Genomic DNA, 20,424 nt, shown 5'->3' on the forward strand with positions numbered 1-20,424 from the left:
GGTTATGCTAATGTAAATTCTCATTTTATGTTTTTGGAGGGTTTCATGTTCTCTTTTTTTTTTTTCTTTTACTTACACTCTTATCTTCCTTAATAAATCTCTTTTCCTTTTTTTTCGTTGGCCAAAAAGCCAACTCGTGAGTTTGTCTCCGAGGAGTCAAATCTTGAATGCACTGACTATATCCTCTAATATCATAGAAACAATAATAGATTTCATGGAAATTTTAGTCCATATTAATGATTGTATTTGTGTACATGCTTCTATTTGAATTTTGATTGAGGATAATTGTATTACGATACTAAAAGTTAGTTTTCTATATTTTGGATAGGCCCTTTTGCAAACAATGCTTCATTCCAAGGCATTCCCTAGTGAGGGACAGTTATCAGCTAAGATTGAATACGAATGCAGAATGAGAGGTGCCCAAAGAATGGCGTAAGCATTTTCCTTCTCAGATTATTTTGAACTTAAGAATAAACCCTCTTATAGTTTTTTTAGCCTGCATCTTGTCCAACTATTTAAATACATTTTATTTTCCCGTATGCTAGATTCAACCCTGTGGTTGGTGGTGGGTCAAATGCTAGTGTCATACATTATTCACGAAATGATAAGAAAGTAAGCTTATGTATCCTTTGACACTTTTTTTTGAGTATCAAATCGGCTAACCCTGCCCCAACTATCTTTTCTTGCCCAAAAAAAATAAAAACAAAAAAGAAAAAAAAATAAAACAGGGAATAAATGAATGATGAAGTTTTATGCGTAGAAGGCAGTTTATCCATTTTCATTTATATGTACAGATAAGAGTTGCAGACCTTGTTTTGATGGATGTTGGATGTGAGTTGCATGGTTATGTTAGTGATCTTACTCGGACCTGGCCACTACGTGGTAGCTTTTCGGCTGCTCAAGTATGTCTCTGCGTCTCTCTCTCTCACTCTCTCTCTAATACCAAAAAACCAAAAATTGGACTGAACTTCATTTATGTTTGGTTTGATTGTTTTGTTATAATTGTGAAGTTAACAATTAATGAAAATAACTGAATTATCGGATTTTATATGCTCACACACATACACATATAATGCCACACTGTGTGGTCTTGGGAACCAGCTGGCAAAAAATTGAGATGCAAAAATTTAAGGCATTAGAATGAAAAACCTAGGGACTATTTATAATGGGAAGGGCAAAAGACATCGATCTCCCTGAGGTTTGATAAAAAGATAATGACCGCCCTTGAGGTTTCAAAAAATTCCAAAGACCTCCCCTGAGGTTTGCCAAAAAGATACAAGCCTCTCTTATATTTTGCAAAAATAAATAGTTTTTTGTGGGGAGGTATATATCTTTTTGGCAAACCTCTGGGGAAGTCTGTGGCATTTTTAAAACCTCAGGGGAGGTCTTGGTTTTTCTGCCAAACCTCGGGGGAAGTGAGTATCTTTTGCCTTCATGGGAAAGAAGTGCCCTTTCCTCTTACCAATGTGGGACGGGAACAGTTTCGTGCAACTGAAAACTTATTTCTCTTCTCTCCATATGGATTCACATTCAATGACTGCTCATTCATTCCCAACTTCAACTTCATGCATTTTCCTTCCCTTCCACTTGAGCTAGATCATGGAAATTTTGCCCCACCTTTGCTAGTGAACCAGTGTATATGCTTGTGTAAGGGAGGTCATCCCTTATTTCATCAGAAAATTCCTTTTTTTGAAGAATGAGATGCTGCAAAGCTAAACAATCCCCAAATTAGTGGCAACTCTCTGTTGAAATTATTGAAGCATAAACGGAGGAACTCCAAATTTGTACAACCAGATATTGCCCCTGACTTTGTTTCTATTCAGAGACAGATGTCTCGGCTTGCTTAAAGCAATGTTTTTCTCCAAGATCTCCCCCCCCCCCCCTTTTTTTTTCTTGGGGGCTGGGGGCGGTTTTAAAATCGATGAGAATCCTTGTGATTTCCATCAATCCAGAAATTCAATTGGAAAAAAGGTTCATGGGGTTTAAGACAACTGGGTTAGAAGCTATGAGTCCAGTACTTGCAGACTGCAAGAGAAGTCCAGAAAATTTAGCCAGAGATTTGATGTTGCAGATTAAGATTATGTATATATGGTGAGCTGCTCACACGACAATGATACTAAGCACTGCGCATACAACTGCACAGTTTGTTCAAATGTCAAACCACCATGAACAGAATTTTTTTTATATTTTTAAATCTGACCATTTCAGCCTGCACGAAATATGATTCCCTCATTCACTTGTCACTCACACACATTAAAGACAGACAATTTTGACATGTGGAATGGGAAAATATGGAAAGTGCATTTCTCTGTTCTGTTAATCTAGTGACTTGAATGTTTTAGACTGTCATATATATATTTTTGCTGTACATTCTTCAATTCCTGAATTCCTTGTGAAAAATGGAAGTTTGCATGGTTCATGGTCCACTATAGGGCCCCTTTTTGATATTAGACACAGATCATTGATTTGCTAAATTGAAACCCAAAAAATAAAAATGAAAAGGACCCGAAATGCAACCAAAGAAAGACTCCTATTTTTTATTTAATTAAATATAATTCAAATTTTCTGTTCATTGCCAATAAATATCCTATCGTTTTAAATTTTTTTAAATATAACTTTTACACATCAATATAATCTCAATGGTTTTAGTCAATTGTAAGATTTTTTTAATCAAGTGAAGTGGGTGTTTGACTTGATTTATCCTACATGCCCTTCTAGAATACTTTCCTGGGTAACTCACAGGAATACTTTTGTCTAGTTCACTCATCAGTGTTATAGTGTTGTTGACAGAACATGTGTAATAAAGTTTTTGTTTGGTTCACACTAAGTAATAAGTTATAGTATTTGACGTAACATGGGTATTCAATCTAGTGTTATTTCAATAAGCTTACCAAAATATCGATAAGGTTGTGATGATAATGATATTATGTACATTCCTGTAATGTGCATATTTGTATGTTCTCTAGGGGAAATCATTAGAGCTCGAGACTTCATACTAGAGGTCTTGAGTTTGAATCTTGGGAAGGGGAGAGAAGGGATATAGAGTGGGGGATGGACTACCTATAATTGTGTAGCCCCCTAGTGTGGGCCTCCAATGGACAAAAAATGTGCATATTTCTATATAACTAATAATTAACAATATCTTGGTATTGTAATGCAAGGCGTTTCTGAATCATGGATCTCTTCAGATGTAGCATGGCAAGGTGCAGAGCACAGACAATGTTAAGTATATATGGACATGCTTTAGAGATGTCTTAAATTTGAAAATTTTACAAAATTCAAAAACAAATTTATGATTCATTGTGGGCACGATAGAAGTTTCAATGAGCATTTTTTTTTCCCAGAACAGGGACTGTTTATAAGTTTATAACTCTTGTTAACAAAGAATGGGGATTTTGATTGTTTGCTGCGTTCTAACACTTGCCAGATTTTCTTCGGATATTTTTGGGGTTCTTTTTTTCCTCTTTGTTCTTTTTCTTTTCTTTCTTTATTTTGGGGTGCTCCACCGGGGGGGGGGGGGGGGGGGGGAATGGTCAGGGAGGGGGCCATTGCCTTAGAACTTAATTAAGTCTTAAAGATGATGGACTACTTCCCATGCTACTTTTATTTTTTTTTCATGTGCCAACAATTTTCTCTTAGTTTCTAGAATCTTTTCACAAGGTTCTTAACTCTTGTTTAGTTTTGTTATATTTTTGTATTCTGCTCTCGGTTACTTGAATTTAGCCCAACTAATCAGGCTTATTCAGAGAAATTTTATTCCAGGAAGAGCTTTATAATCTTATTTTAGAGACAAACAAGGAATGTGTGAAGCTTTGCAGTCCGGGCACTAGCATTCAGGAAATACATGACTATTCGGTATGATTGTCTAAACTATCATCTCTTCTACCTTTTCAACATTTGTGTTTTGCAAAAAATGCGAGTGCGAATTTCATGTTTTCTGCAGCCTCTTCCTGTGGGCTGGAAGCCAAATGTGCTGTGGATGTTTTGTCCATGCTACATTTGCAGTTATAGTGCAACCTGTTAATGCATTGGGATTTTGCCATTCTATGACATAAATATACTTGTTTTACATATTTGTGAATTGTGTTGCAATGATTATCATGAAGAAACCTATATATTTTTGTGTAAATGTATCACTCTGGTGGTTACAACCACTAAGAACTATTCATAAGTGTATAAATCATATAGGCGGGCTATCTGAAGTCCTTTCTAAGATATGCATTAACCAATTGGTGCAGTCCAGTAAATTAGCTATATTTCTATTCATCTAACAAGGAGCTTGACTTTTATGAAAATGTTTAGATTGATAGATACATTTTGATCCTTGTCAATTCTTGCATAGGTTGGCATGTTGCAGAGGGGATTTAAGGAGATTGGCATTTTGAAAGATGGTCGAAGCAGAAACCAAAGTTACCATCAGCTGAACCCAACTAATATAGGTTTTTCTAAACGTCTCTTGACATTAGAATTTGTTAGTCAACCAAAGGCATTAAAAATATTAGCTTATATAGAATGAACTTTGTGTTTACTTTTAGCTTTTTGATTTTTTGGTTAGTTGTGAATTGTGGATTTCTTGAACATTGTTTAAATATTTTAGTTCATCATTTATTTATTGCTTTAATTTATTACCAATCGAAAAGGTTATTTATTGGTCTAAGATGATATTTTGTTTAATTGCAGTTATGTGATTAATCAATTTTTATTTCTTTCTTGATTTACATAGGTCACTATCTAGGAATGGATGTTCATGATTGTTCTTCAATTCGTTATGGCCGCCCTTTGAAGCCAGGTGTTGTAAGTTGATCCTATGGGTGCACGACCAACTTTTCTTACACCAAACTTTCTTGTCTTGTTGACTTGCATATCGATAATTGTCATTCATACCCTTAATTTGCAATTTTCTTTCCCGACATCTTTATTTTATTTTATTTTATTTTTTTGGACTTTATTGCTAAGATATTATTTGTTCACTTAATTGTTTTCCCTTTTTTTTGCAGCACTCCGTTTTGTTTTAAGGTCTAGAAAGCACCCTTTTCCTTCTCTCTCTTTTCTCGTACTCTCTCTCAATTGGGGGACAAAAGCTCAATTAGAATCTACAATTTGACAAAATTTATCCAATCCACTCCAATGAGAGTTGCGTTCTGCATGAATCATAGGTATGGGTTCTTGCTGAGGAAACATGAGGATAGTTGAAACCTAAGGATGTTCTTGGGTTGAGCATGGAAGATGCCACAGTCATACATTTGTGGAACTATGGCACATGTCAAATGGTTCGTTGGGCTATCTCAGATAGTTATGCTATTAATGTCGAATGGGTTATGGAAGGAACTTCTATTAACATGGATTTGATTATGGCGATGTCATAGGACTTATTCTAAATGTCCTTATGACATTTTGGTGGATCCAGATAGTTGCCATGGTGGTATTATTGAGCTATTATTGTTGATCATTAGATCCATAGATGGTTACTTGTTTGTGAACAAGAATGGATCAGAGATTTAACTTTTGGGGCAAGACCAGGTGAGCAACCTACCTTCCCTCGGCATCCTCTTGGGTACCAAGTGAGCACTTTGAGGAGAGCTCAAGGGCAGGTTCTTGACATCCTCGAGGGATGTCTTGGGCTTTCGTATAAGATTGGGAGTCCCATGGACAACTCATTGGAGAATGAGTTTGTGCATCACTCTCGAAGGTTGAGACATACACTCGTGTTAGCCCTTGGTTATACTTTTTGGTGGTGTCATCTCATACTAGATTGGATTATCAAGGGATGTTGATTCTTCATATGTTAGACTTGAGTAGTCCATGGTGTCACTTCCTTTAGCTTCAACTAATGGGTGTTTAAATGACAAGTGCTCTTACACAAGGACTGTGTTATGGGATGAGAGTTACCTTCAGTGCTGGTGGGAAGTGAGTTGACAATTTGAGTTAGGACAACGGTTATCAAGCCGTGAGACTTGACCACTAAACTGGATATTGGAGTGTTTCCATGGATGAGGAGTACAACTGGACAAGACTTGGTGTAGGGTCGTCGCACCATGGGTGTGACTTGGTCACATGTTAAACAGATTAAGGCAATAGTGATTCCTTATGGCATTGTAAATTTATCGCCTTGTGACAATTGGTATTAGAGTAGGTCTTTCCTTTGAGAGATAATTTGAGATTGATATTTTGGGCATCAACTCTATTGTGGGAATTTGATATGAGGGTTGGGTTTGGGGGAAGGATCAATCTACCTTTGAGTTGGCATTGAACTCTTTCCGATCGTGTTATTTGACTCGTGGGTTTATGAGGTTGAAGCTGACCTTTGGTAAACTATTTTGTGAAAATTAGGATGCTTGATTGTACCTACAAGATGAGGGGTGAGGGTTTATTTAAGGGAATTAAGATGAGATTACCCCCTTGGTGTCGGTATCAAGACCACATGATAGGATTCGTCTTATTTTGGCTGACATTTGAGGTCAAATGACAATTTGTTAAGACTTTTGGTGTCCTTGTACCATAGCTAGAGTGATTTTCTTGGTCTAATGGAAGAGGATGACATAGGAGTTTGTCAAATATGTTTTTCATTGAGCTTGGGAAGTTCAAGCCCTATAGAGAGAGGTGATTCTTGGATCTATAGGAAATAAAGAGTGGTGAAAGCCCTGGGGTAAATAATCCTCAAGCAACATAAGTGTGGCTCTATGTTGGTCATAGTGGTGATGAAAACCCAGTAGGGTATAGACTCGAAAGGAACCGCGAATGCTGCTTAGAGGACTTTGTTGGCACCTTAAAAGGTCGTTATGATATGATTTTCAATGGGAATGCGTTAAAGACCACATTTGTGGAATTGTCTATTGAGTGCTTGTGCGTCATTGGCCTTTAAGCCTTACCCTTACTCGAGTTAGAGGGCATAGGGATATGGTTTGCTAGGGCACGTTTTTTAGCAATGTTGCCAGAGGGCACATAAGTCGTCGTGAGTATAGGGCCTTTTGTGTTTGTTGTTTTTGTACAAGTTATTTCCAATGCAACTTGGCTAGAGGGCAATCCATTCAAATGGAAAGATTTGAGTTTGAGCATCATAGGGAAGCCAAAGGGCAATGGTATCAAAATTTTAGCCATAATAAATAGTGGTTATGATTGGTTTGTCATATGACATGGAAGATGGGATATAATAATGAGTATTGGCACCTCGAGGTGGGGACTATACTATTAAGTCTTGAAGATTTTAAGGGTGAATTCAAGAAGATATTTGATGGATGTGTATACTGAATGATCGACTTCTGTATTGGTGATTTGCGATATGCTTTGAGAAGTTTGAGGATGTGGACCCTCAATTTATAAGATTGGTTATATTTTAAGAGATTCTAGGGTGTGGAATCATCTTTGGAGTGGAATTTTGGAAACGAGCTTTGATGTCTTGCTTGGTGTGGTTGCCACAAATTTGTGAGATTGTCATATTTAGAGAGCCTCGAGATGTGGAGTTACCTTTGAGGAATAATGTTGGGATTTGGGAATGAGCCTTGATGGTGCTTTTGGTTTGGGGACCTTATCTACAAGTGAGGAAAAGGTGGAAAGGAAAATAGTGAAACCACCAATATAATATTGGAAGAATGAGGGTTTCAAAATGGACTCTTTGCAGAGGTATAATATTGGAAGAATGAGGCTTTCAAAATGGACTCTTTGCAGAGGAAAGGAAGTTGCATTAATGTCCAGGTGATGGTTTTAAATCAGTATGTCAAAAGTGCATTCAGAAGTGGAATCATGACTAGAATGGCATCTCTAGTATGCATGAACTTCCTTGGGTTGTATTAGTGTGAGGTTGTCTCCGAGATGGAGTTTACCGTGGGGAATCATTGACAAGTCTTCTATATTCTAATGAAGGAGTTTGGGTTTTTGAGAGACAAGGATGAAATACGGATTTTTATCAATGACTGGTGAGGTAGAGTTCTCGATGACTATTTTCAGTCTTGGGAACTTGTAGTAATATAAAGTTGGCTGATAGTTAGAAATGTTGAACAATGTTCTTGGACGTGGTGATTTCATTGATGTATTAGAGATTAGGGTGTAGTTCTAAAAGGAAGCTGAATATTAGTTTGGCTTTGAATTGGGAAGAAAATGTTCTGTTCAAGAATGTGTTCGAAGACGGTCTTTGGATGAAAACTAGGTTTAGGTCTACTAGGGGTAATGGAGATGAGTCGATGTGCTCTGATAAGATGAGTTGTTCATGCTCAGTTGTTCTTAGAGTTCTTCATTGGGGCTTGTGAAGGTTTCAATAGAGGACATATGGGTGTCAATCAATGAGGACGTTGATAAGATGGAGTGGGGGAAGATGTCACGGTCTACATTTTTGTAATCGTGACACATGCCAAATGGCTCGTTGGGCAACCTTGGATGATTATGGTGTTCATGTCAGATGGATTATGGGAGTAACTTCGGTTAACATGGATTCAATTATGGAGATGTCATAGGACATATTTTGAATGTCCATATGACATAGTCATGGATCCAGATTGTTGCCATGGTGTTCTTCTCAGGCTATGATATATGATCGACCCACAAATGGTTGCTCATATGCAAACAAAAATGCGTCCAAGAGATTTCTTTTAAGGGAACACTAGGTGAGCAGCCTACCTACCTAGTATCCTCTTGGGTACTAAGTGAGCACCCTGAGGAAAGGTCTAGGTCTTTGGGGCTTTTGACATCCTAAAGCATCTTGGCTTCCATGTGGGATTGGGAACCACATGGACAACTAATTGGAGAATGAAGTCGTGCGTCGCTCTTGGCTCAAAGGTCGACACTTAATGTATTTTGACCCTTGTGTATACTCTTGGGTGGTGTTGTCTTTTACCCTATTGGAATATTGAGGGACTTTGATCCTTTGTGTGTTAGATTCGAGTAGTGTATGGTGTTACTTAAGTGGCAGGTGCTCTTACACGAGGATTGTGCTGTAGAGATGAGAGTTACCCTCAGTGCTAGTGGAATCCGAGTTTAACATGCTTATTGTTCACATCATGGTTCCTTAGTGATGATCTCAATTTGAACAAAGGCTGTCGTGCCATGAGAATTTGAACAAACTGGACAATGGAGCGTTTTCATGGATGAGGAGTACTGCAAGATGACTTAGTGTAGTCTCCTTGCCGCACAGGTGTAACTTTGTTTCATTTTAAGTAAATTAAGGCAAGGGCCTTGTGGCCTTGGAAATTTACCGCCCCATGACACAAATCAGTCAGCACATCTGTTCCCTTCATGATGGATCCAACATGGGTACCATTACCAAGATGCTCGATTTGGGAAAAAAAAAATCCAAAATCCATGAAGGCCATGGAAAAAGTTATTATTTTATTTATTACAAAATAAGGTATGTATATAAGTATGTGTGTGCGTGCGCGTGCATGCGCATGAGTAGTGGTAATTTTGTCTTTAATTTCCACAAAATTATTTAAATTTCCAAATTTCCTCTTTCCACCACCCTCAAGAATCGAAATGGTAGTTAATATCCATCTTACAAACTTGCCACAAGTCATCCGAAATTTATCTAAATGTCTAATTTCAGCTAAGTTTTTTGAAAATTTGACCATGGAACAAAATTTTCTTGAAACTAAAATTTAAACCCTAAATTGAAATTTGTACTTTCTACTATTTTATTGAAAATAAAGACTATTACAAGAAGGATACAAATGATAACTTTCAAGCTCTTAAAGCTTTATGAAAAATTGACCTTAGATATTAGCCACAATTTTATACAACTTTTTATGTTAAAAATTATTTTGTTTGCATAATCACTAATATTTTAAACTGTTTTATGTATCTCAATTATATTAATTGGGTTACTTTAATGTGATTATTGTATTATAGATATCGCGCCTTATACATCACATGCTTGTCATTGATGCACTTTATTTACAATGTTTTAGTTCTAAATCTTGCATTATTATGTATGATAACAGTTTTGAAGTTTTATAAGAAAATTCCACACTTAGTACTAATTGCTATAAATTTTTTAAAAATTGAAATCAAAATTTCATAGAAATTTCTGTATTTTTGAAGCCTTGAAATTTTATTCAAAATCAAAATTTAAAACCTCACTAGTATAAACAATGGCAGAGAAAATCAACTCGGTAAAGTGGCCATTATAATAATTTCTAAAGGGCAGCCTGGCGCACAAAACTCCCACATATGCGAGGTCCCCGGAAGGGGCGGACCATGATGGGTCTATGGCATACAACCTTACCTAGCATTTATCACAAGAGGCTTGTTGACTGGCATGACTCATGAAGCTGAATCAGTTTTATTTGTTGTTATTCTTTAGGAGCTGAATCAGATTTATTTGTTGTTATTCTTTAGGAGCTGAATCAGTTTTATTTGTTAGGATTACAACCATTTCTTCATGCTGATTTTTAGGCAGATTTTTCTACAATTCAAATTCAGTTTTAGCAGATTTTTCTACAATTTAGTTGTCAATATGCTGTATAAATATATAGTTCGTTGCTCAATAAAATTTAGCCTTCTGTAGTCTCTAAATCAGCTTCTCTCATTATCCTTAGTCTCTGTTTTTTTTTTTAAATATCCAACATATTGGTATCAGAGCCATAGTCTTGAGGGACCTGTGAGATTGAGAGAGCTCAAACACAACCCATTCAGAATGAATTAAGAAAATTCATTCACTACAATTGCACCTCCTGTGTTTGATGGAACAAATTATCAGATGTGGACTGTTAGAATGGAAGCCTATTAGCTAATGATCTATGGGAAGTTGTTGAACAAGTATATGAAGTTCCAAACTTGCCAAACAATCCAACTCTTGCACAAATCAAAAATCAAAAGGAGACAAAGCAAAGAAAATCAAAAGCAAGAGCAACCTTGTTTACAGCAGTCTCATCCACCATATTTACTGGAATAATGACACTGAAAATAGCCAAAGAAATTTGGGATTTTTTGAAGCAAGAATACGAAGGAAATGAAAGGGTCAAAGGGATGCAAGTGCTGAATTTGATCTGAAAATTTGAGATGCAAAAGATGAAAGAATCAGAAACAGTCAAGGAATATTCTAACAGACTTCTTGGCATTGTCAACAAGGTAAGACTCCTTCGTACTGATTTTTCTGATTCTAGAATTGTTCAAAAGGTCCTCGTCACTATTCCTGAAAAGTTTGAGGCTACAATTTCTTCTTTGGAAAACTCAAAAGATCTATCAAGCATTACCTTGGCAGAATTGTTGAATGCACTGCAAGCACAAGAACAAAGGAGGCTTATAAGGCAAGAAGGATTTGTGGAGGGTGCTTTTCAAGCCAAATCACAAAACAATGGTGGCAAAAACAAAATAAAACATAACAAAAACAACAAGCCTGGAGGTTATGCAAGCAACAACAAAAATAGCCAAAGCAGCAAGTCTTTCCACCTTGCTCCTATTGCAAAAAAACCAATCATCCACAGAATAAGTGTTGGTGGATGTCAGATGTAAGATATCACAAGTGTGGTCAGTTAGGGCATATGGAAAGGATATGAAAACTTAACAGCACCAAGGAGAAGCCAAGGCTGCCGAGGATCAACCTCAAGAGAAGCAGTTGTTTGTGGTATCATGCTTTGCCACCAACAGCTCTACAAAAAGTTGGCTTATAGATAGTGGTTGTACAAATCACATGACTTATGATCGAGAACTCTTCAAAGAGCTTGACAAGATTGCTATTTCTAAAGTCAGAATTGGAAATGGAGCACACATTGCAGTAAAAGGAACAGTAGCGATTGAAGGCTACACAGGTCTGAAATTAATTTCTAATGTTTCATATGTTCCCAAAATTAATCAAAATCTTTGGAGTGTTACTCAGTTGTTGGAGAAAGGCTCTAAGGTGTTGTTTGAAGACAAAAACTGTGTGATTAAAGATACAAAAGGCATAGAGGTGTTCAAAGTTCAAATGAAAGGCAAAACCTTTGCCTTGGATTTGATGAAAGAGGAGCAGAGTGCTGTACACAAAGAAGATAGCAATACAGTGCTTTGGCACAAGAGATTGGGGCATTTCCATCATGTCGCTCTACTTTTCATGAAGAAGAACAATCTGGTGAAAGGCTTGCCTGAATTAGAGGAGGAGTCTCCTAAATGTGTTGCCTGTCAGTGTGGGAAGCAAACCAGGCTTCCTTTTCAACAAAACAAGGCTTGGAGGGCTACATAGAGGCTACAATTAATACACACAAATGTGGGAGGACCAATGAAAACACCATCATTGAATGGCAGTAAGTATTGCTTTCATTGATGATTACTCAAGAATGTGTTGGATTTATTTTATAAAGCTTAAATCTGAGGTTGCTGACATCTTCGGGAAGTTTAAAGCTTGGGTTGAAATTCAAAGCGAATGCAAAACGCAGGTGATCGGATCTGATAATGGAGCTGAATATACCACTAAAAAGTTTAACAAGTTTTGTGAAGATGCAGGCATCGAACATCTGCTGATAGCACCTTACACTCCTCAATAGAATGGTGTTGCGGAGAGGAAAAACCGGACAATTATGGAGATGACAAGGTGCTTGCTTCATGACAAAGGGCTGCCAAAGAAATTTTGGGCCGAGGCTGTAAATACAGCAGTTTTTCTGCTAAACAGATTGCCAACAAAAGTTTTGCTGAAAAAGACTCCATTTGAAGCATGGTATGGCTATAAACCAAAGTTGCTTAATCTGAAGACATTTGGTTGCCTATGTTTCTCTTACATCCCTCAAGTTAAGAGAGACAAATTGGACAAAAAAGCAGGATCTGGGATTTTTGTAGGCTATAGCTCATTTTCAAAGGCCTACAGGATCTACATACCACAAGAAGCTTGAGGTTCAGGAGGAGAATGATGATATGGATGATGAACCTGTTAGAGGAATCATATCACTCTCTGACATTTATGAGAGGTGTAATGTTGCCGTAATGGAGCCTACAGGGTATGAAGAAGCTGCAACTGATCAGAAGTGGAGAGGTGCAATGAAGGAGGAGCTAAAGATGATTGAAAAGAACCAGACATGGGAGTTGGTAAACAGACCTAAACACAAGAAAGCTATAGGAGTCAAGTGGGTTTACAGGACCAAGCTCAATCCTGATGGTTCTGTAAACAAGTACAAGGCAAGACTTGTTGTCAAGGGATATACCTAGATGTTTGGGGTAGATTTTTCTGAAACTTTTGCCCTAGTTGCCAGGTTGGATACCATAAGGATGTTGCTGGCTCTTGCTGCACAAAAAGGTTGGGTTATACACCAAATGGATGTTAAGTCGGCCTTTTTGAATGGATACTTGGAGGAAGAAATCTTTGTGGACAACCAAGCTGCAATTTCAATTTCTAATAATCCACCGTTCTATGGCAAAACAAAACACCTAAAAATAAAATTTTATCTTCTAAGAGAGGTACAAAAGGAAGGAGAAGTGTAGCTGATCTACTGCAAAATAGAAAATCAAAGTGATAACATCCTAACAAAGGCACTTCCGAAGATTAGATATGAATTCTTGAGGTAGAAGCTTGGTGTATGCAGCTCCAGAGTCAAGGAAGAGTGTTGACTGGCATGACTCATGAAGCTGAATCAGTTTTGTTTGTTGCTATTCTTTAGGAGCTGAATCAGATATATTTGTTGCCATTCTTTAGGAGCTGAATTGGATTTATTTGTTGCTATTCTTTAGGAGTTGAATCAGCTTTAATTTGTTGCTTTTCTTTAGGAGTTGATACAGTTTTATTTGTTAGGATTATAACCATTTCTTCATGCTGATTTTTAGGCAGATTTTTCTGCAATTCAAATTCAGTTTTAGCAGATTTTTCTACGATTTAGTTGTCAATATGCTGTATAAATATATAGTTCGTTGCTCAATAAAAGTTAGCCTTCTGCAGTCTCTAAATCAGCTTCTCTCATTATCCTTAGTCTCTGTTTTTTTTTTTTTTTAAAATATCCAACAAGGCTGTTTTCATGGCTCAAACCAGTGACCTCCATCCAGGTCACATGGTGACAACTCTACCATTGCACCTAGGCTCCCATCATTATAATAATGTCTATTAAACTAAAAGTCTAAAAAAAAATATTAATTTGGCACAAATTATTAAAGTTCTTCACTAGAGAGATGATGCGCAATCAAATGAGAGTCTTTGGATTATCTTATGCATCTAGTTCCTTGTGTTGGTGTGTGCATACAAAAACTTGTGCTCTCTGCATCTGATTCCACTGCTTTAAATTTGTATCAAATTATTGAAGTTCTTCACTAGAGAGATGATACACAATCAAATGAGTCTCTGGATAATCTTATGCATCCAGTTCCTTGTGTGGGTGTGTGCATACAAAAACTTGTACTCTCTGCATCTGATTCCACTGCTTTAAATTTTTATCTTCATTAGCGCTTTAATAAATTTTATTGCAATTTTCTTGGGCAGGTGATAACAATTGAACCAGGAGTTTACATCCCTTCTTGTTTTGATGGTCCAGAGAGGTAGGGTTACATATAGTGACTATGGAACCTTAAAGTCTGAAGATTCCTTTCAACTATGTCCTTCATACGGTTCTCCTATTCTCATTTTCCTGTCTGGATGGAGAGAGGGAAAAAAAGATAAAAAGGGGAGATTTGGTGTTGGGTTGTGCGTGCTTGCACAAAGATGTGAAACTTTACATGGTTTAGAGTTTAGACCTCGAGTGGGAAAAGTTGGATGGATTCTTGCATCATACTTTCCATTGGGTGAACCATCAAATGGTTACTGGCAAACAAGCTGACAGTGAATGGAGTCCATTGCCCTTGTAAGCTGCCGGGAAATCAATCTTTAAACAGCAAGTATACATAACCAAATCATGTCATGTTCTAATATGATATTTCAATTCTTAACAAAAAAATCATTTTTGTGATTAATTTCTTGAATTATTCGAGATCAAGGAAATGAGATTCCACTCTCTCCCAGCATGTATTTCATTTTTATACTAGTCTTTCTCCTTCCATAAATCATTCCCAAATCATTTTGCTTATTCTTGTTATTTTTATTTACCTCCTGAATTCTCCATGAATTTTCATTTTCTAATCAAATTCTTATTTTAATTCTTGTATCTGTTGTTATGTCGCATGCATCTTGCACAGGAGTGTGTTAAACCATATGTACATGTGTACTATTTTGCATTATACATTTCCCAACTATTATTGTCAATGTAATAAGAATATGCATTGTAGGTACCAAGGCATTGGAATAAGAGTTGAAGACGAAGTCCTTATAACAGAAACAGGTTATGAGGTATAGGTTGGACTAGCTTAGACTAAATGATATTAATTACTTTTCTTTGAACCTGAGAAACCTTGTTTATTTGTTGTCATGATCCTCCCAAAATCAATCAAAACTAGACGTGATTTCCATGATGAAGAATAGTTGGTTCTTAGCCATAATTTACCATTATCTAGTGTTTTTGGAGCTCGAAGTTCAAACACTGGTTTTGGATTAGTGTGTTTTTTGGGCAAGACACAGTATAAATTGTATTGAGTTTCATACAAATCCACATAATCCAAATCCAACCGGGACCTTAGTGAAAATTTAATTTATATTATAATAACAGCAATGATGGTACAATATTATGGATAGTGATCATTGTCTTTTTAGATCTTACATGTTTCTTCTGGAATTAGGTCCTTACTGGGTCGTTGCCAAAAGAAATCAAACACATCGAGTCCTTGTTGAACAACTACAACCCTGGAATTGGAATGGATAGCCAGAATATTATGAGAGCTGCATCAAGCCTGTGATCCCCTTGTTCTCTAAATTCAAGATGAGGATTAATCAACCGAGGATACTGCTGAGAAGGTGCTCTTCACGTTGGTTTTATTTCAGAAGGTGAGAGCTCGATATTGTTTATTCTTCCAAGGCATTTCACAATATGCATTGTACTCCATTTTGGGATTAGTCTGTATTACTATTTGGTCAATTTCTGCTGTATTATACACATTACCTTCTATTTTGGAAGGCACGAGCTCAGTATAGATTATGATTACTTCATGCCAGAGTAGTTCACACCCTACAATTTTTTTGATTTCTGATGTATTGTATTTGTACTTATATTTACTAATTGAACGAAGATCATTTGGATGAAAATCTGTTTGCAGTTCCAATCTTTGTGCAGTACAAGACCTATGACTGCTGCAGTTGATCCTTTTCTTTTTTGGAAAAAAGTAGAGGAGTTAAAAGCCCTCACCGCTCCACACGTAGTTTGTTGAGATCTTTCGCCACTGGTGGAAATGCATGAATTGTTTCATGAAATTTTTACCCTCTTTGACCACCCAATTTTCAATGTCTTATCAACCCAGCCTCATTTGGAGGCAGCTGTAAATGGTCAGCTTGTTATTTACATGTGCAGCTCATCAGCAGCCTCTTACTTGTTAGTATATATAATCATTTTTAAAAACCATTCTCTACTCTGTAAGCAAAATATTCACTATGCCTTAAATGTAAGAGTACTTTCTCGTGGAAAGTTTCTCTGAGCAACATTCTTGGAATATCATGTAATAGAACTTGGAACTGCCTCGAAACTTAGAGATGCCTATGCTTAAGGGTCTCATTAATGCCATTTGGAAAATGGTTAAATCAGGTGAAGAGATTGAACCTAGTGATTTCTTAGGTTAAGGAAAGTACTTTACGAATCTATGATCTCTTATTTAGTGAGTCTCATGTGCTTCCCATAGTGAAACTCATCAAATGGATATTTCATCACATGGATAATGATGCAGGCAAGCATATAGTGAAAATACCCGAAGTTTGTGTTTTCTTCATCAGAACACATCCATAGGTTGTCTGGTTAATCCTAACCCTAAAGTTGGGTTTTCTGGAGGCCCATTTGGAGAATATCATCTCTTAGATTTTTTTTCCTATATAGAATGTCATTTTTATGCAAATCTAAGATTATTAAAGAAATAGGAAGGTTACACATTTTCTATTTTTTATTTTTTTGGAATAATGAATACCAGGAAGTTTTAGGTACCCACATGTAAAAATTTTAGAATGGGTTGATAAAATAATCTTCTTCTTTTTTTTTTTTTTTTGGAGGGGGGGAAATTGAAACTTATAACTTAATGCAACTCATTTGACAATGGAAATACTGGCTAGTACAGGTTTCGACAGTATAGTCTTGCTTGCTTGGGAAAGCAGTTGGCCTTGCCAAAAGTGGAGTCCCTCTAACCCTATTAACTACAGATTCAAAAACTAGGGCTTTGGTAGTACTCAACCCAATCCTGCAACACACTAGAGAGTCCCTAAAATCAAATACCCAAGTTGGGTTTGGGAGGACACTACAGTTAATACGGTAGTACCCAATTTAAGGGTAACCTCCAACCAATGGGGGCTAACATTTAATTTGACAGTGTCCCTATGTATGCCTTGTCTTTTTCTTTCTTTTTTACCTTGTGTGTTAAAAACAATGCTTTCACTTTCAGTTTGGAGTTTAATTCTCTCTAATTTTACGTTTATTTTGCGTCCAAGGACTTAGATTGTTCAGATTTGCATAAGATGCATTACAAAAGTGTATTAAATTTATTTCAAAGCCATATAAATCTAAATTCAATACGCTAAATTCATACTCCTAAACATTAGCTTAAATTCTTTCATTTCTATTACGAGTTTGTGATTATTTCGGGAATTCACCACACACAAAAAAATTCTAGATTTTGTTTGATATCACTTATTAATATTTTTTGAATTAGAAAAAAGTATTGAACTAAATAATAGGTAATGAGGTATTGTTAATAAAATACTAATCGTCTATAGTTGAAATAGTTTTTAGTAATATCTATGAACAAGTATAGAATGAAGTGATGATAATGATGATATGACTGTATTATGTGTAATCGTAGAGACCCGAACCCATAAAATAAGAAAAGGGTAAAAAGGAAATTTTATTTTACAGGCTTCGTCGACGAAGGCCCTTCAGAGCTTCATCGCCGAAATTCAGAGTCTCGTCGATGAAAAGGTCTCGGCCGACAAAAAAAAATATCAAGCTTGGGTTAATCTATGAAAGAAGAGGTTCGTCGATGAATAGTCTTCTATGATTCGTCAACGAAAGACCAATTTGTCGACGACGTTAACTAGGTCAAAAGGCCTATAAATAGGATTTTTTTCATTGCTTAAGGGTTAAGAAACCCAAAATTCTCTCTCTCTCTCTCTCTCTCTCTCTCTCTCTCTCTCTCTCTACGATTCTCCGTCGTACATAGCCCGTTTCAACGATCGGAAGTTACTGTGAGGATCAGGGAGTTAAGATCTACAGTATTAGCAGAGCAGATTCTTGTTTTTGTGAAAAGTCGAGATTTGGATTTTCAAGCATTACGATTTATTTCAGGAAATAGGTAAGAGGATTATGCTTAATGCAATGTTTTACTGATTTTGAATCGATAGAAATGTTTGTGGAGTGAATATGTTATGTTTTCAATTATTATTTTGTAAACCATACGTTCAAAAGGCTCGTTTTTGAACCTAGGATATACGATATAATATTTTGAGTAGAAATGAATGGAGAAAGTTCGGTTTGATTTTTACAAACCATTTATATAATGTTTTCATAGTTGCCTACGTGCTATGTTTTTAATATGGAAAACGGTGTGGCAGGTGAATATTATTTTGAGAATTATGGAAATACCAGAATGGGCATGTTTGTGTAATACTAAACTGTTTGCGAAATCTACTAGAACTGTTTTGAGAAATGCAGGGTTTTTTTTTTTTTGTGAGAGGGCGGAGGCCCGAGTTTGTAACAAAAGGGACCGAGGCCCGAGGTTGTATTAAACGGTGCGAAACCGTGATTTATAAAATAACAGAGTGTTATTCAGAGGCTGAGAGCGGAGTTGTAACAGAGGGGCTAAGGCCCAAGTTGTATTTTATGAGGGGGCCGAGGCCCGAGTTTATTATATGAAATGAGTTTTAATTACTTAAATTGCATGATATGCTTTAGGAACCCTGAGAACCCAGTTGTTGTGAGCGCGGTATCGTTCCTAGAGAGAGTTTCACCATTTGACCACGTGTGCCCACATTTACGAGAGAGTGGTGTTGGGTGGTCCTAGCTGATTGACCGAGACGCAATCAGACCTGTAAGTGAGCTTGCGCAAGCCTGCTGATGTGATAGTAGGGAGTTGACTTGGTTTGGGTTGATCCCCCAGGTTTTAGTCTAGCCTTCGGGCCGCACAACCCTGACCACGAGGGTTTATACATAACGAGTAGTTCCAGGGAGTGTCTTTCATGCATATCTGTATATTTACGTAATGTTGTTATTGTTTTCTAGTATTGATTTATGTTATGAAAAATGAGAAATGAGTATACATACTATGTTTAGTAAAAGAGAGAGGTATGATTCTTGTATACACTAAAAAGCATGCTGTCACACACTGTCATTAACTTAATCTTCCTTACTGAGAGGTATCTCACCCCGTTGTACAACATATCTTTTCAGGGAATCCCAGAGATCGAGTTTAGTGGGATCCAGGGGGGTGGAGACTAGTTAAGTTACTTTTTGTGAGTGTCTTCAAGAACTCAGATATGAGTAGTTATTGTAGTATGCCCTCGGGCTTGTATTTATGGTCATGGGGACCGAGTTTGTTGACCTATTAGATTGAGATGTAATATGAGTATGGAAAGACCTGGATGTATGTTGATATTTAGACTCTGGTAATAGATTGTGCAAAATGTTTTAATTATTCCGCTGCATATTTTATATGTTGATATGGTATCAAGTACACAGACATCACTAAAGTAGCACTCGGGCCCACGTGACGGTCAGGGCGCTACAGGTGGTATAAGAGCTTAGGTTTGCTAGGTTTTGCAGACTTTGTTAGTAAGAATTACCAGAGTATAGGTTGAGATAAGTTAAAAGTGAGAAAGGGTAAGATAAGTCAAGTTTTAGTCTAGAGGCTTGGAAGCGGATGTTTGTCGATGGTCTTCTATGCTTTTACTGGAATGACGATTTCAGAAAAACTATGGTAAATCCATTGACGATTTTGGTTCTAGGTTGAAGGAGTGGGCTCGAAAAGTATGTCCGTTGTGCCATAGTGTGACTAGGGACTGATATCTTGGTAGTTTTTTAGTAGAAATGTATAAGTGGTTCTTATAAACTGCAAACTTATGTGTTCTTATAATTAGTCATTCCATATTTGCATTAAATTAGATAAATGTGGAATTTCTAAGCCGACTTCTATCCTATCTTCAGGATGGATTCCATGGGAAAGGGAGTTATGGCTAGAGGGGACAACCATGTGGATACCTCCAGCAATGACGATGTTGAGGCTTTGGTCGTGCTGCGTAGTAAAGCACGGTAGGCCAAGAGAGAGTCTCGGAGGGATTCCAGGGAATGGAGTTAGCCAGCAGCAGAAAGATGTTGCACGTTCCAGCAGTTTCGTGGATGAATCCGTAACATTCTTTGGTGGACCAAACCCGATTGCGGCGAAGGACTAGCTTCAGGAAATGAAGGAACCGTTGGAGGTACTAGAATGCACTGA

General features: G+C 37.0%; 1 protein-coding gene across 2 annotated transcripts in view; it reads left to right on the plus strand.

Annotated features, from left to right (window-relative positions):
• Positions 1-16,048, plus strand: part of LOC131154339 (intermediate cleaving peptidase 55, mitochondrial) — a 38,338-nt gene extending 22,290 nt beyond the window's left edge. Inside the window, exons 6-14 of one of the 2 annotated variants that reach the window (XR_009136425.1) lie at positions 329-432; positions 546-612; positions 795-902; positions 3,763-3,855; positions 4,343-4,439; positions 4,724-4,789; positions 14,360-14,415; positions 15,139-15,199; positions 15,586-15,604. Coding sequence is in view for 1 of the 2 variants with exons in the window: in XM_058107041.1 (XP_057963024.1) it covers positions 329-432; positions 546-612; positions 795-902; positions 3,763-3,855; positions 4,343-4,439; positions 4,724-4,794; positions 14,360-14,415; positions 15,139-15,199; positions 15,586-15,702 (774 nt within the window). In the remaining variant the exon portion in view is untranslated. Of the gene's footprint in view, positions 1-328; positions 433-545; positions 613-794; positions 903-3,762; positions 3,856-4,342; positions 4,440-4,723; positions 4,795-14,359; positions 14,416-15,138; positions 15,200-15,585 lie in introns of both variants that reach the window. The other variant, XM_058107041.1, reaches the window with a different exon arrangement.
• The last annotated feature ends 4,376 nt before the right edge of the window (positions 16,049-20,424 follow it).

The sequence above is a fragment of the Malania oleifera genome, chromosome 4 (assembly GCF_029873635.1).
Source record: "Malania oleifera isolate guangnan ecotype guangnan chromosome 4, ASM2987363v1, whole genome shotgun sequence".
Taxonomy (NCBI): Eukaryota; Viridiplantae; Streptophyta; class Magnoliopsida; order Santalales; family Ximeniaceae; genus Malania; species Malania oleifera.